The 17,204-nt window shown below is 39.8% G+C and overlaps 1 protein-coding gene across 1 annotated transcript in view; it reads right to left on the bottom strand.

Annotated features, from left to right (window-relative positions):
* LOC149064702 (protein lin-28 homolog) overlaps positions 1-11,970 on the bottom strand; it is a 74,474-nt gene extending 62,504 nt beyond the window's left edge. Inside the window, exon 1 of the mRNA XM_089255178.1 lies at positions 11,464-11,970. Within this exon, the coding sequence (XP_089111304.1) occupies positions 11,464-11,542 (79 nt within the window). The 5' untranslated portion in view covers positions 11,543-11,970. The remainder of the gene's footprint in view (positions 1-11,463) is intronic.
* Between the last annotated feature and the right edge of the window lie 5,234 nt (positions 11,971-17,204).

Below are 17,204 nucleotides of genomic sequence, written 5' to 3'. Positions count from 1 at the left end.
CGCGAGAGAATTTGCTAAATAAAAACGTCCTGATGAGAGTAAGTAGATCAAATCAATTTAATTACTCTTATTTGAAGCGGGGGAGGGGTTGGTCCCATAGCGAGTGCACCTGTTTATATTTTTTCCTATGGGTTTTGGAAAAATGTCTGCCCTTCAAAGAATTGAAGGATTAATTTCATGGCCCCCTAGGCTGGGATCTTTTGCGGGGTCCCGGTCAGACTTTTCACGGGCCCCTTCTGTAGTTAATTTATAGCGTGAAAAGCAAAAAAATTATGAGAATTGTCCCGGGCCCTGTCAGTCCCCCCCCCCCCTTGTGGGGGGCCATGATTAATTGAGCTTATTTATCACATACATGTATACGTTACTGCCAAAGCCCGAAATTGGCCAGTTCGCGACGGGACCCGCCACTTTTCGATTTAGCCAATTTCATAAAATATTGGCCGGGCGGCGCCAGTTCGTGAAGTGACCGGTGATCCCTGGCCAAAGCCCGATAATGAAATACATATTCCAGATCATCGTCAAGTTCGTGTTTTTTTTGTCGTGGTAATTATGTCCACGTTAGTTATGACAATCCATCAATCCGCAGTCACGATGCAGTAATCATTTTTCACCCTAAAATTTGGCAGAAAAAAATTATGGGCTTATATAATTAATTTTTCTATCGAATTTCACTTCTTTTTCTCTCGTCACATGGAGCTAATCCAATGAGCACATTGAGCTTTGGCCAGGAATCTTCGTCCACTTCTCGAAGTGGTCGCCCAAAGTCCGAACTAATTGGCCAATTCGCTAAGTGACCGGCCCCGTCGTGAATTGGCCGCACTTCGAGCTTCGGCAATAACATATATATCATATAACGCATTAAAAGTCTCCATAAAAGTAATTTGAAGCAAAATCTCATTCAATCAATTATTACAAATGTGGTTTTGCGCACTTTTATATGAGAAAACATGAAAGTTAATGAATTAATATATTTATTCTGAATCCTGAGACGAAATTTATTTAAAAATCGCTCTCTCTCCGTTTTCCTAGTCTTTAAAATCGTGACTCTCCGCGCTATGCGTTGCTTACATGTTGTTATGCTGCGTAGCATAAATATAAGTTTTTCCTACCCTGTTTATACGTTGTTGCCAAATAACATCCCGGAGTTCATACGTTTGTGACCAGAGGCGTAGTACGCAGGAGAGAATATTGGGGGGGGGGGAGGGCATGCCCTCCCCTCCCCTCCCCTCCCCAAGACGATCAAAAATTAAAAATATTTTGAATCGTTTCGGTAAAAAAATTGCAATATCGAAAGAAATACCTTTGTACTGTAGGGGACTGCAACAGTCGAATCCCGTTTTAACGAACTCCAACAGACCGGAGAGATCACTTCGTTATAACGAAATTTCGTTATAAAGTAATTCCAGGTTTTTCGTTAAACGAAAAAGAAAAGTGTTCGTTAAACGAGATTTTCGCTATAATGGTATTCGTTAAAACGGGATTCGACTGTATTATATTTATCAATTCCTGTTAATTTAAAATGTTTTTTTGAAAGTTAGTAACTCAAAATTTCTCTGGGAGAAATTCCTCGTGCTTCCCCAAACTAGGGTTACCAAAGGGTACTTAGGGTGTCATGTCAAAAGTCCTACGTTTCGGGAAATTCGCCCTTTTGTCCTCCTTTTCCCCCAGGTTTCCGGAATTATTTTTCTTTTTTTCCGGGGGAAATTTTTTTACACTTTGAAACATATATTACTTCATTAATATTAGTTGTATTTTTTTTCTTCACACGCATGCACCAATAGCCGTTGAATCCCCCGATTTTTTTCTGTTTCTGCTTTTTTTAGCAATTCGGTTTTAGAGTTGGAAAAAATTATTGTTGTGACCGGTTTTATCGGTCGGGATAGTGGCGCCATCTATTGTGAAAATTAGAATTAGTGACGTCACTAAGGGTGCGCACAGACGTCCTCCTTTCTCAGTTTTCGAATCTGGTAACCCTATCCCCCAAAACTAATGTGTGTCCCCCCCCCCCCCCCTAATGTCGATCTCGTGTACGCCAATGCTCGTGACCAGGGTGCAGGGTGTTGTAATGTGATAGGTCTTCTGACATGGTGCAATGGTGCAACCTGGTAAAGCATATTCTACCACAAGTTATACCGCTGAATTATCGTTTGGCGCACCATAACCTTGACGGTCCTTGCCAGGCGCGGATCTATGGGGGAAGGGGGGGATGATCGGCATGATAGCCCCTCCCCCCTCCCAGTCGAAATGCGAATATTATAATACTGAATCAGAAAAATAACTAATTCAAAAAAAAGTCGGGACAGAGGCAAAACCGTGACTGTCCCGGAAAGTGCAGGACAATGCAGGGCGTATGGTCACTCTATCTACAATGCGGGGGTTGAAAGGAGGAAGAAGAAAAATTAAAATGAAGAATTTATTAAAATCAGTACCCAGATTTTGACTTACGTATCACATGAAAAAAACCAATATGGTATAATATTAGTTAGCTAATATATTATAAGCAACAATATTACGTTTGCCATGCAATTTTAATACAGTCAAATCCCGTTTTAACAAATACCGTTATAGCGAAAATCTCGTTTTCACGAACCCTTTTCTAATTCCCCAAATAAGTTTATATAGGAACAATGCAAAAAACCTGGAATTCCTTCATATCGAAATTTCATTATAACGAAGTGATTTTTCTGGTCTCTTGGAATTCGTTATAACGGGATTCAACTGTAGTTGTTATTTGTGTATGGCAAAAGGAATCTTAGTAAAATTCGCAAAGTATAATTGCCATGGACTTTCTATGATTAAAATCAAAGACGCTGCGATTTGGGTTGTGGTTATAGTTTGCGGGTTTTACTAACGTTAATGTACTACACGCCGTCTTAACGCACGGGCCGGCCAGGGGGCCTCAAGCGCAGAAGGAGCTTCACAAAATGAGATCTGGTTGAAATTTTCGAGAATTTACCAGATAGGGCCTCGCAAAAATCACTTTGCCAGGGGGCCCATTATAGTCTATAGACGACCCTGACCACACGCGAACAACAACTGTTAAAATTTTGAAGCAAACTTGATAATTTAACTGAAATACTGTTGTTTATAGATTATTAACTAATATTGTATCATATTGCTTTTTCCCATACGGCACATTAGTCAAAATTTGGTCGTTAATTTCATTCGAAGTATTGTAACAGTTTTATTTGGTAGATGGCGGAAGGGGTTCTAGAGTTCATTGATGTCTTTCCGGATAAACATAAATTCCGGGGGAAGCCCCAACGTTCTTCGTGGTTGTGTTGTTAGAGTTATGAATATTTGTGTTCTACAGGTGCTGCCATCTGTCTTACATATTTTGAACTGAAAACGACATGACATCGTGCAACAATTATTGCGTGGTACAACTACAATCAAATAAATTCTTAATGGCATTTGCTTTTTCTTTACACTTTTATAAAGATATTCAATTTCGCATTTGAAAATTTAACAAGATGAGGAAACTAAACATGCAGAGATTTCTGGACTTGCTGGAAGCGGTACATGTAGTATGTGTTGGGAATCGAACGTGAAGTCTGTTCCTGTGCAATGCTTCTTATGTGTAGTGCTGCCATCTGCGGTCAATTTTTCTAACTATGAGTGAAGTGTAATGATATAATCATTTACCGCTGTGGGGCCATTCAAGTATTACGTAAGCAGATTTTCAACCATTTTTGACCCCTCCCCCGTCATCAAAAGTCAGCAAAACACTGACCCCCCCCCCCCCCCCCACCCCCTGTCAGCAAAATTTCGTCAGCAGCATAGAATATTTCATATCTTCAAAAGGGGTGGTTGATGACGTAAGCAACCTTCAAACCCCCCCCCCTTGTCATCAAAAGTCAGCAAATCCTAAACCCCCCCCCCCCCGATGCTGACGTAATACTTAAATGACCCCTGTAGTATCGAGAGAGTCCGCTAACGTGAAGTGAACTACATTAACGCCCTATTCTACGGGACCGGGGATCACACACTCAGAAAAGTGCCCGTTAACGGGGATTGTCCGTTAGGGGAGGTTCCGTGGTAGTCATAAAATTTTTTTAGAGCAGTCTCAACATTTGGGAGCATTGCTCTAATATTAAGGTTACGCAACTTTTGTAAAATTTCGCTAGGGTTTTCGATTCCCTCTTTAAATTGAAGGAAATTGCTGAATTTCTTCAGCAAAATCATCATCCAAATCATTATTATTATGTTGCTGGAACGCTGAGGCTTTGTGAAAGACTTCATGCTGTTTTGCGATTTAATAAAGAAAAATTTTCCAAAACACTTTCGTAAGCAACTTTTCTATTGCAATCTTCAGTTGCAATACATCAACGCATCACACAATGCAAAATAGCATGCTACTCTAAAATTGTTCCCACGAGAAAGCTCTCCATCATCAAGGAACCTGCTTCTGGGTGCTTTTCTTTTGACTTGTGGTATCATACATTACATTAGCAGATTGAGGTACCTCGCTACTTCCTCAAAAAAAACCCATAAAACTTCCCTGACTGTAATTCTACCAAAGGGAGGTAAATGATTTAAATACAAAAAAGACAGAAATTTTTGGCACCCTAAAAATTAGTGGGCCCTGGGAACGTGCCCCCGTTTGCACATACAATAAACAGGTCCTGCCTGTCAGCCCAACCCTTCGGAGATGCCATGTAAATCACATGTACCCCCAATTTAAGTACGATTCATCGCCATGTGGCCGCACGCGGCACACAGCCCTAGGGCCACTCCTGCTTTAGTTAACTTAAGAATATTAGCACTAGACTAGATCTCGTCATGGAGCTCTCTTATGGACCTTCCCCCCCCCCCCCGCGTTTGGATGGAGATCTGAGGTTACTTGTTCCATTCAGAAATATGATTCAAAATGAGTCAAACAACACTCAATTCTTCAACAAATAGTCTCCCTTAAAAAGTAACCCCGAAAAAGTGAATCATATGTTATACATGGTGTAATATTACTAGGAAGTACATAAGCTTCCAACGCATCTCTAGATGCAATCACACCTGCCACCCATTTCTTCTAGGCATCTCTAGAGGTACACTCGTTCTTTGCCCTTCAGTACATTTCAAGATATACGCAAGCCTCCTACAGATCTGAGAATATGCAAGCCTCCTACAGATTTCTAAGAATATGCAAGCTTCTTGTGAATTTATAAGTGTGCGTAAGCCTTCTACGCACACCTATCGCCGCGCATTTCTAACGGGCAAGCCTACTATGCATTTCTAGAGTATATATGTGTTCTCACTTCTATGCATTTCTAGAGTGTGTATATGTGTTCTCACTTCTCTATACATTTGAGGATGTATTCAAGCCTCCTACATATTTCTGAAAATATGCGAGTTTCTTATGAATTTATCGGTAGGCCCCTAATACATAAGCCACCTACGTATGCCTACGCACAGCCTACCGCGTATTCATTATGGGCAAGCCTCTTACGCATTTCTTTGTTACGCCTCCTAAACTTTTCAAAAGTGGAGCGCATGTCTATAGGGTTACCAAACATTTTACGCATGACTGTTTGTAAGCAAGCAAGCCTTCCCCCCCCCCCATTCCTAAGGTTACGTAAGCTCCTACGAAATTTTAGAATTAGCTAGCTCCCCTATGTATAAGTATCGCATTTCTCGGGACTTTTATGCATTTCGTAGTAGGATGTGATTCACCTACTCATTTCCAGGAAGTATTCACATCTACTAGGCATTCGTATTGGTTTATCATACTTCCTATGAATTTCCAATGGTACTCATACGTCTCATCAATTTTAAGGGGTTGGGGTACGCAAGCATTCAACACATTTCCAAGAGGGTACTTAAAGATTGTTTCAAAGGTTTTGAAACCACTTACATATAAGATAGATAAGGCCGTCATGGATCCTAACCTCAATACTGTACGTATGAGCCTAAACTATTCCTGTATGACCCTTTCGGCTAACATTCAGTTCAGGGATTGAGGATATCTGTGACTGGTTTTTTGTGAAAGTGACCTTCGACCAGTTGAGGTCGCAGAAGCGCTGAGGAAAAAGAGAAATACGTGCAGTTCTTCCATCAAATTTTCTCTCTTATGTATGGCATTGCGGTAAACATGTCGAATTTTTGAAATTTAAAAAGAAAAATTCCGAGGAATTTTATTTTAGTTTTTTTTTTATGCCTGAATACGAACTGTTTTCAAACTGTGTGCTGATAATTTCAACGTTGACTCATTTTCTTTTGGTTATGGCCAGGAAGTTCAGGCAAAATGCCATAAATGCCTTTTTTTGCCTATTTTCAAACTTTTTTTGTCAAAAGTGCCTTTTTTGAAATTTTCGTGGCATAAATGTGCCTATTTTAACATAGTTTTAAGTTTATTAGTGAATTTCAGAGGCCATAATCTGTAAAACTTGGATATTTTGGGCATTGAAAACTTCAAAAGAATTGCTATTTTTTAAAAAAAATTTCCAACTCTCAGTATTAATTACCATCAGAAATCCCGTCCCCGTCCCCTCTTCCAGCCCCATTTAGACACAAATAAGTAATCTGAGAAATTGGTGTGTTGCTATCCGTGCATTAACTTTGCTTTGGCCGGATGGAGTTAGACGTGAATGATTTTATTTCAGATAAATGGAGCCCAGTGTCAGAAAAGCAGAGGAAAATTAGAAATTTTTGTTTCTCCACATGCTTTACATTACATGTCTAGCTCAAGCGTTGTATACGCGTTGTACTGCGTTGCATATGTATAGCTGACCGATGACTGTCCCAAGAGATCTTGAATTGACGTCATGGCTCACACAAGGCAGGGGTAGAAGCAGACAAGGCTCTGATGCACATGTTCTTTTTTTTGTACCATAATTGCACTGCAAACAACTATGGCTATTTATCACACAAACATACATATTCAGTATTCAATTAAGTTGACAAGAGTCGCCCTCAGTGGTGTGTGACAGATGCGACCACACAAGGCCCCGCGCTCGAAGGAATCCCGGATACGTGGTAACATGAAAAGACAAAACCTTTTCACAAAAACAGAACAAAATAGCCGTGTTTCAATAATAATGATTATTCCAAATAATATAACAAATAAACACGAATTATTCGCAATTCGAGGGAGCCCCACAGATCATCTTCTCTACCGACTCCGCATCTGGTAATGGTGGCCTTGGAATTGGCCTAATTCTGAGTCTAGTAAATTTTATTTTGGACTTGAAATCAACTTAACTTGGATAATATAATGCAGTTATTATAGACTATAATTAAAACAATAGACGGATTAATTGCAACCGATTTTTCAGCTAGGTTTTAGACCCTTAATACCTTTGTTTTTAGTTATTTTTTTCTTCCTTACAAAACTATGAATGCCTTTTTAGTGCCTATTTCAGGCATTTTTAGTGCCTTTTTGCCTGCCTATTTCGACCACTTTTTGTGCCTAAAGTTCCGGGCCCTAGTTACGGTGGTAGCTTTATAGGGCGGGGTGTCCTGAGGAATCTCTATCCACCCGATGCAGCGCTTTTCAACCTTTCTCGGGTCGCGAGAACTACCTGTGTCAGTCATGAAACGAAGAGCACCTTTATGGAAACTTCGGCACGAGTATGCTTGAAATCTGTGTTATTGTATTCCTTGGGAAGGAATTTTTCGGAGTGCTTAATTGATCAAGTGCTCGCGAGCACGAAATATAACACGAGCATTGAGCACTTTTGATGCTTCCAGGAGCACCATGGTGCTCGCGAGCGACAGGTTAAAGATGGCTGACTCACTGGTTAAAAAACCTGTTATCCCTCAGCAACATTTCTTTCTTTTGCCCCCCACAAAATACCACGCTTTCTTTTTCTTTCTTTCTTTCAAACCGAGCACAACTCAGGTCTATCACCACATCTATGGGCGATTTACTACACCGTGAGTTGTAGTAACTGTGTGTGTGTACCTAACAGACTGAGTGCGTACGTAGTGTTGTGTTTGATTTTTCAGTGCTGCCATCTATATTTCAGAAGGGAAGTGAGTGATGTGTTATGATTGAATTACATTTGTACTGTTTGTAGGTCTGTTGCTCTCTGTGGCGAGACTTTTTAAAGGGGAGATCGGCTCGCATTCGTGCCTTGAAGTTGGGAACCACAAAAATAACACGCTGTACTATGGGAACTTATTCCCTCTCAATGGTCAGGGGGGACGAGATATTTCACCTGTCGTGAAGTTTGTTTCTATGTAATTCCTGTTATTTATTTTATTTATTTATTTATTTATTTACACACCTCAACAGGCTGAGCCCAATTACAGAGATGGGAAAAGTAATGGAAATCAATAGAAAAGCAAATAATAATAATAATTTACATGTTAAAGAAAAAATCATCAACAATTGTATAATACAAAAATATATATGCGCAACGGAAGCAAACATTGTGAATTCAATATGAGGAAGACAAAACGACCAAAATAGATGAGAAAACATAAAATATATACAAATTCATATAGTACCTAGTAGAACATGGAATTCCTGTGAAATATATCAGGGAATTCACCCGTATTATAATGCTTGCATGCTCGCAAAATTGGTGAAGCATTTAAAATGTTCGTGCGTGCACGAGGAAAATAAAAGACATTTCGGGAACTATGAACCCGTCGCTCGCGAGATGGCACGGAGATATTAATTAGGCTCGTCAAATAATAGTCGTCGATTCTGCCGTGAAGAACTTTATGAAGGAATGATGGATCTCGCTTAGTACGTCTGCTATAGAGAGATGTCATCTTGAAAAAAGAGAGAAGATCCGAAGTAGGCGCATCTGGGACGTACACACCAAAAGTCTTTCGGAATAATGACCTCAAAAACTTTTTCTGTACACGTTCAATACGTACGTTCATCACTGCAGGAATATGGCCCCATATCACTGAGCCATACTCAAGTGAGGGCAAGACATACGCGAAATACAGCCGTACCATCGCTGGAACTGAGGTGAATGGCCCAGACGACCTTACGAGAAAGCCAAGTGACTTGTTGGATTTCGAGAAAGCCAAGTGACTTGTTGGATTTCGACAAGACACTTTCCGCGTGAGCGCTAAAGTTCAAATCTATGTATAGTGTGCTCCCATCTGCCATCAATTTTTCTAACTATGAGTGAAGTGTAATGATCGAATACTTGTATCTTTGTAGGCCTGTTGCTCTCTGCGTTGATACCTGCAATTGCTACAAATCATCCCAACTTCGAGGCGCGAATGCGAGCCGATCACCCTGTTAAAAAGTCTCGCCATAGAGAGCAACTGGCCTACAACAATACAACTATTCAATCATTACACTTCACTCATAATTAGAAAAATTGACGGCAGATTGAAGCACTACACACTCAACAAGCATTTTTCAGTGCTGGCAACCGAACTTTCTCATGAAACTTTTGTTCAATATAAATTTACTCAAAAAAGCAATTCAATAAGTAGGAAAGGTCACGCTCCTTGATAGAAGGGCCCTGGATAAAACAGGGGGCCCTAGGAAAGAATATGGTTCAAATGGGAGAAAGGTAAACCCTCTAAGCAGTAGGCGAACAACGGAAATCACTAAACCTTATTCAGAATGTTATATCTCTTTTAAAAAAGTAAGCTTTCTTCCGATCATCAGCAAGTGCAAAGTAAAGGTTAGCCTATAGGTGTTCTGTTGAGAAAAAATCGGATCTACAATATATCTGGGCTTGTTAGTGCTGAAATAAGAAGCTTTTATGGGGCGAGATGTCTCGTCAATGCCAATTAAAGGGTTAAGCAACGCTGCCGACTCTAAACCAGAATGTATAGACAATATTCCAAGAACTTTCCTAGAAAATGGAAATTATTCCTTAGGTTCCGCTGGTGCAAAACGTTGAAGGAATGCTGTTGATAGCTATAACCAAATTCAACAAAACGTGAATTTTTGGTACATTTCAACAATACGTTTTTATAGGGCAGTTATTCGCAACGTGCTTACGGCGTATGAAATATTATTAAACAGAATTTTAAAAAAATTCACTGCATATACCGTAGCTGATATAATTTCTACCAATCTATGCTCGTAACCAACCTGCATTAAAGCGATGTCTTTGATACTAAAATATGATGCGCATGAAAATTTTTTCCGGTGACTTTCCACACATGCCTAAATATGGCTATGTATACAGCCACTTCACCAAACGGAGAAGGTTGGTACTAAGAATTGCCCCCAACAAATCTTATTGACAGCGTCTTACATTACATATGCCTGAATTCTGTTATGCCGGGATCACCCCAGACACTACTAGGCCTGGTAAAAAAAAAAACTGCCGCAAATACAATTTTGCCGGCAGCTTCTCACGTTGCATGTGCCTAGTGATAAAAGGAACACCTCTCCACTTAACACACTTCATCCTGGTATAAAAAAATCGCCATTCCCCTCCATCAAATTTTTCTTGCAGCTCCTCAAACCAGCCTGAATTCGGTCATGCCAAAATCACTCCTACTACACACAGGGCCTGATGTATAAAAAAAAATTGTCCGAATTCGGGTCACGCAGAATCACCGCTACCAGACACACTGGGCTTGATACAAAAAAAAAATCTGCCACCTACCGAGTTTTGCTGGCAGCTTTTCACATTGCATGTCTTTAAATACGGTCATGCCAGAATCACCCCCCTACAAGACATTGAGGCTGGTAAAAAAAATTTTCCGCCCACCAAATTTTCTTGACAGCTTCTCACGTTGCATATGCCTATGTATACGGCCATACCAATATCACGCCTACCTGACACTAGGCTCGGTACAAAAAAAGATTTGTGGCCCATCAAATTTTTCAGGCAGCTTTTCACATTGCATATGCCTGAATTCGGCCGTGCCAGGATCACTTCTACTAGGCACTGGACCTTGTACAAAAACATAAGTGGAGATAGGGGGAAAGGGCCTAAAATTTTCGTCCACCCTCTTTTATTACTACAAACAGAAGTTAATAATTCAAAATTTCTATAAATACGGTGTCTTCGAGGCACCGGCATAGGCGGAGATAGACCTGGAAGTCTGGGGGGGGGGGCACGGTCATTATTTGTGGGGGGGGGCACAATGATGATGATGTCAATTCATATATGCATATATACATTAGATCAGTCAACTTTATCTTCGACGCTGGGGCCCCCCCGTATCTCCGCCCATGGGCACCGGGCTCGTTGCAGAAACACCTGCCGCACACCCGAAATAGCGACTTCGGGTCATGCTTATAAACATCTCAAAGTATAAGACACATGTTAAAAATAGTCTCAAATCACGCTGATTTCAAACATTACTAGTAACGCATTTCATTAAGATCCAAAAATTGTATATTCTATCAATACAGTAAAAAAACCCTCTTTCACAGACACCGGCGGAACAAGAATAATTCGTCCTAGAAAAACGGGGGGTTCTTGTTGAATTTCTTTTAAAAAAACAGAACGTTATCATTATTCTACTGTAAAAAACAGGGGTTGTTTCACTGTAACAATAATAATAACAACAATAAAATCTCTCACTTACCATTAGAGACCGGAGACAAGCTGAATCCATCCGTGCTGGAATTACCCGCAGGACTAGCCGAATCTTCACCACGAGTCATTGTAATCCAATTAAAAATATGTTTGAATACGTTTCTTCTTTTTTGTTTTCCTTCGAAAATTTCAAATTTTCATGAGAAAAATCACTCGGATAAAAATGTTAAAAAAATAAATTTTTTCCCGCCTTTTGCCGCTCACTAAAATCGAGACCACGCAGGTCTCCGCGGGGCAAAGGCGATCTTTTTGTTTTTCGAATTCCCTCTGTCAGGGGGGAAGAGGAAAAACAAAAATGTTTATTTATCCCTTTTTCATCCAAAAAAATTCGATCAAAATCCTTCCGTATTTTCCCTCCAAAAAGAGAGAATCGAACCTCTTCTCCTTTGAAAGTCTGTTTCTTGTTACAAACCAAGACGTAATTTTAGAAGCACCTGCAAAAAAATGTCAATCTATTTTTTTTTACTTTTACTTCATTTTTATTCCTTTTCCTTCCTTTCAAGAGAAACGTGAAACGGTTAACAAATGGGAGGAGGAGGAAGAGAGAGGAATTCCATTGAAAATAAAATAAAATAAAACTCGGCTCCTTATTGGTTGGGTTTCCGACACCCTCCTGGGTTTGATTGGTCGTCCCAGTCCGGAACTTAGGTTTTTGATTGGTTACGATGCCGGTATGGAGAGTCTGCGCGTGATTGGCTTCGATGGGTGGGGGGGGGGGGGAAGAGAAGAGAGAAGAGATAGATGGCTACGTCATTTCACTGATCCCCGATTGAGACCATTTTCGCCAAATCAAATGGAAATGTCGCCTTAATTAACCGAATAAACTAACTGGGAATAGGGAGGGGACGGGTAATTAGCCATTTACGTTCGTTTTCCCCTCTTTTTCTTCGTTGCTTTTCGCTAATTAATGTAAATTTAATTTCATAACTGAAAAATTGAAACTAATATTTTTTAAATTTTATTTTGATTGAAAAAAATAGATTACAGTCCATGCCACTTAATGTGATCACATCGGGACTCGGGGATTTATGATAACAATAACTGAATGATAGTTAAATCTGAAAAAAAAAAAAAAAATCTCGTTTGCAGGTTCGGTGACCATACATCCCGTTTGGTCAAATAGGACGTATGGTAAACAGGTAAAACATGTGAAAACTGTTTTTGTTTCATAAAAATTGTTGCTTACAAAATATTCAAATGTTCCGTTTTTCTTTATTCTAAAAAAAACGGGACTTTTTATTTATTTTTTCCTTTAACTAAAATGCTGCATGTTTTTCATTCAACTATTGTGAGGAGTTTAGAATGCAACTGTCTAATGTATATCATGAATTGCTTTTTCTAATATGCAATATGTTTCATAGATAGATTCCTTGAGAAAGTTTCTCGGGTAAAGAAATCTGGTTAATTGAAAGAAACTGGAAAGAAAAGAAAACTGAGAAGGGAAGGGATTTTTTTTTTCTCATATACTATAGCAGTGATTCCCAACGTGGGTCTTAGCGCCCCCTTGGGAGCAATGGAATGTTCCAGGGGGACGGTAGAAGCTACAGGTATAACAGAGGATCCTATGGGTTAGATTGCGTTGGGGGGGGGGGCGATGGGACAAAAAAGGTTTTGAAACTATGCACTATAGGAAGGCCATTTCAAAAGCAAATCCACACGTGCATGGAATCATTGCGAATACTACGGACTGATTACGACATGTTTACGAAAGTTTGTCAAAAGGGCAGAAAACACCTTCTAGCTTCCTACTTAGCATTGATAACGATAACGGGCAAACATAAGTTTGGTTAAACCTTTGCTTCATAATGCGCAAGAAGAAAAATTTCAACTCCAAAAAAAAAGGTAATATAGTATTAACTGAAGTCCCAGATAGCAAAAAAAAAAAAACATTCTCCCATGTGTACGCTATCGGTACGTTCCGTTCTTTGGAAAAGTAACAGCAATACCCGAATGATAACATTATCCGTGTCGTGATGTCGACTAAAAAATTTAAAGAATTTATCCAGAATCAGGCTATTGAAAGAATTATTTTCAAAATTGATGAAATTTAATATTTTTAAAGATAATAATTTTGGTGTTATTGAAAACTCATATTTTATTCAACACTTTCTATGCACGTAATCTCAGAATATGAAAAATTCCCAAATAACACAGGGCTTTTCCTATTTTACTTGGAACCTGGTCCCACCCGTGGAGACTCTATAGTGTGAATCTAGATACTACAGCAAATACTACCTGATTTGCGGGCCCTCGAAACTTTTTTTTTTGGCCCGCAATGTCTGAAAGGTTGAAGACCCACGTACTATAAAACGAACGAATCTTTGTCTTTTCTCTTGGTCTTCTTGCATTACTTGTCCAGCAGGAAACTGACCTGAGTCAAATCTCACTTCCCAGTGACTGATGGTGAACGAAGTGTGCTTCCCATGTCATTGAAAGATAGTAGGAACTGTGTGTTGTGGAGGGCTTTTCTCCGGTCTGTGGAGGTAGTAGGAGTAGTTGTAGGCCTAGTAGTAGTAGTTGGTGTAGAAGTGTTATTCCCCCCCCCCCGGCCGGAAACGGGCCAAAGGTCAGCAAAGGACGGGAGCAAGGGGTATATATATGTAGAGTGAGAGGGAGATTTAGCAGCTGAAAAACCCCCTTCACATTCAGAGTTCCAAGGGGGTGAGTGAATATGTAGCATACAATTGAAAAAGAGTACCTACCCAGTGAGTGAAGGACTTGCTTGTCTCTTACGGCGGAGCATGCTCATTTTTGAATTATAGGTACAGTGGGGTTATTTCATTTCTGTAGGGACTTGGCCACGTATGACTTTCTACATAATATCTAATTGATTTTTGTTAGCATTTAAGGACGGTTTAGATGAAAAAAAAATGTATTTTTGGTGTCCTCTGTGGAAAGATCTCTAAAAAGACTAAACTGTAACTCATTTAACTTAACTATTAATTACAAACATCTTCCAAATTCTAACTGAAAGACAACGTGGATCGCAGATTCAAAATTCGTAGGAGCCATAAAGTTCATCGAGAGGTCTTTTCAGGGTTTTTGCGATACCAGAAGCCGTAAAATATTTCATTGGTATTATAATAGAAATATCTATATTAGAGATATGTGTTTGAGTTTCGTGAAAAAGATTCAGACAGGCCCGCAACTAAGGTAGGGCAGTGGGGAGGGGGGGGGGCATCTGGTGCCCTGATCGCTGAACCAGGAAAGGCGCTGGGTTTACTCATTTTCCCACCAAAATTGCGAGGAAGAAGGAGGAGGGGCAAAAAAATTAGTACTGTTCCCAGGTGACAAAGTAAGTTTTCGTTTCCTGTGGTTTTTCGTTATCCAGTTCTTTTGCGGAAATTCACTAATAAACTTAAAAATATGTTAAAATAGGAATTTATGGCACGGAAACTTCTAAAAAGGCATTTTTTACCAAAAAAGTTTGAAAATAGGCGATAAAAGGCATTTATGGCATTTCGCATGAACTTCCGGACTGTACTTATCAATCTATCCACCAATGTTAACACCACAGTGAAACCTCATGAAGCGCCAAGTAACAGGAAAATTCAGAAATGAGCTGTTAATCGCACACCCATTTTATAAGAATCTGATTTGCATGTTTCCAGTGATTTGCTTTGTCGTGCAGTGCTGCTCTCTATCAACAAAAATATAAATTAAATTTTTTTTTCTGTTCCAAAATATTCCTTCTCGCGAGTAAAACTTTTTTGCAAAAACCACATTCAAACATTCCAAATCCTTCAATTTTTATGAATTTTGAACCATTTTCAAATTTATAGCACATGCAATATCTCTATCGATTGAATTTAAAAATTTTCAAAAATATGTTTTTCTTCTCAATATTAAATATATGGTTATAATTTCATATCTTTTCTGTGCGTGCTATGTGCTATGGATCTAATGCAGTCCATGCCAATCGCGAAATTTTCTTTTACTCCAGACTCCACGTGTAGCGGAAATGCAAAGGTACAATGCTGGGTACCGAAGGTACTATACAACAGTGTTTCTCAACCTGGGGCCATATGGCCCCCTTGCGGTCCTGGGATATTCTAGGGGGGCCACGGGAGAAAATCAGAAGAAAGGTGATCTACGACAGGCGGTGAAGGGAGTCATAGAGAGCTGTGAAGAGAAAAGCTTTAAAAGTGAAACATGGTTGAAAAATATTACTACTTTCAGAATTCATCAGATCCGTCCATAGAACTAGGAGTATCTTAACCCTTGAGTCTATGTGGACATGACCCGGGTCTTCATGTCTATAATGGAGGGAGGGGGACTGCACTATATGGGATCTGGTACTATGATTTTCGTATGTAAGCTGTTACTTCCAGCTAAGTATGGAGGGCCACCAGAGCAACGGTTGATGTGTTGGGAGAGTCGACTTATCGTGCATGCTCATTGGATCGTCTCATATTTTACACAGACCCTTTTTCACCATATAATTAAACTCCTGGAAGATGGTAATCCATAATTTGAATCCGCGCCTAGCCAGGATTCTAAAGATTGTCCTGATTTATTAAAATTGCATTCATAATAAAAAAAATAGAAAGTATCTCACTCTTGGATGAGGGTAGAGGGGGCCCTGGATAGGACAGGGGGGTCATGAGAAAAAAATCTGATCCATGGGGAAAAAGGTTAAGAAACACTGCTATACAACATCGTTTCTTAACCTTTATTTGCCCGTGGATCCCCTGTCTTACCCAGTGTTCGACCTTCATCTAGAAGCAAGGTCCTTTATACGTATTGAATTGATTTTTTTCAGTGAATTTATATAGAACGGAAATTTTGCGAATAATATTGGCCTCCAGACCACTCGCCTAGAATTTATTGAGCTCCCCGCTAGTCTGAGGTCTATTCAGGACAGTCTCAACATCATGCCCCTCCCCCCCAGGCAAAGTGATGCTATGATAGTCCCATACTTAGCCGGAAATAAACAGCCTACATATTTCCTACTTATTTTCAAAATTTATTATACTATATAAAATATCATGAGGGGTGGGGTCACTTATGGGCAAGAGACTCCAGGGCATGACCCCTCTCAAGAGTGGGACTGACAGAGCTGCAGCCCGAGGCCTGATATGGTTTTCATAATTTTTTTTTTTTCACTCTTTAAATTTAATATGGAGGGAGGGGTTCTGTGAAAAATCTAGTCGGGGACCTGCGAAAAACCCCATCTTCGGGAACTTGCTGTAAAATGTAGGCGATGAGGCACGGGTGGGTCCATGACCTAAGACGGCCTGGTTTTATGGGTGGTTTTGTTGGATTCTGTAAGTGTATAGTCACTAATATAAAAGCTTTATTTCTTCACACCTTAATTTTTCTCCTCAGCTCTCTGCAGCCCTTCAAACCACCTGTCATGGCTCCTTTCTCCATTTTCTTCCGTGGCCCCCTTGGAGTATCTCAGTACCCCTAGGGGACCATATGGGCCCCCAGTTGAGAACCACCGCTATACAAGACTATTGTTGACTTCATCCGGTCGATTCGCTAAAATTCGGATATTGGCATCCTATATCTATCAGTATTCATGAAAAAATGTAGTGTTATTAAATTATACTAGTAGAAGCATTTCAGCGCTTTTAATTGTGATATCGAGGCATTCAATACTGACATTGAGGGATTTTCTGACTCGCAAAATAATTTGCAAATTTTCCAAGAGATTAATATGCAAAGGAATTCTCTTCGATGCGTTCACAAGTAGGAAGTAAATTTCGTAGTTTTTTTTTTTTTTTT

Source organism: Pholcus phalangioides, unplaced genomic scaffold, assembly GCF_987345545.1.
Source record: "Pholcus phalangioides strain wild (caught in Gottingen) unplaced genomic scaffold, Ppha-v1.0 ptg000042l_1, whole genome shotgun sequence".
Lineage (NCBI taxonomy): Eukaryota > Metazoa > Arthropoda > Arachnida > Araneae > Pholcidae > Pholcus > Pholcus phalangioides.
The sequence above is the reverse complement of the archived record's forward strand: the minus strand, read 5'-3'. Positions and strand labels throughout refer to the sequence as shown.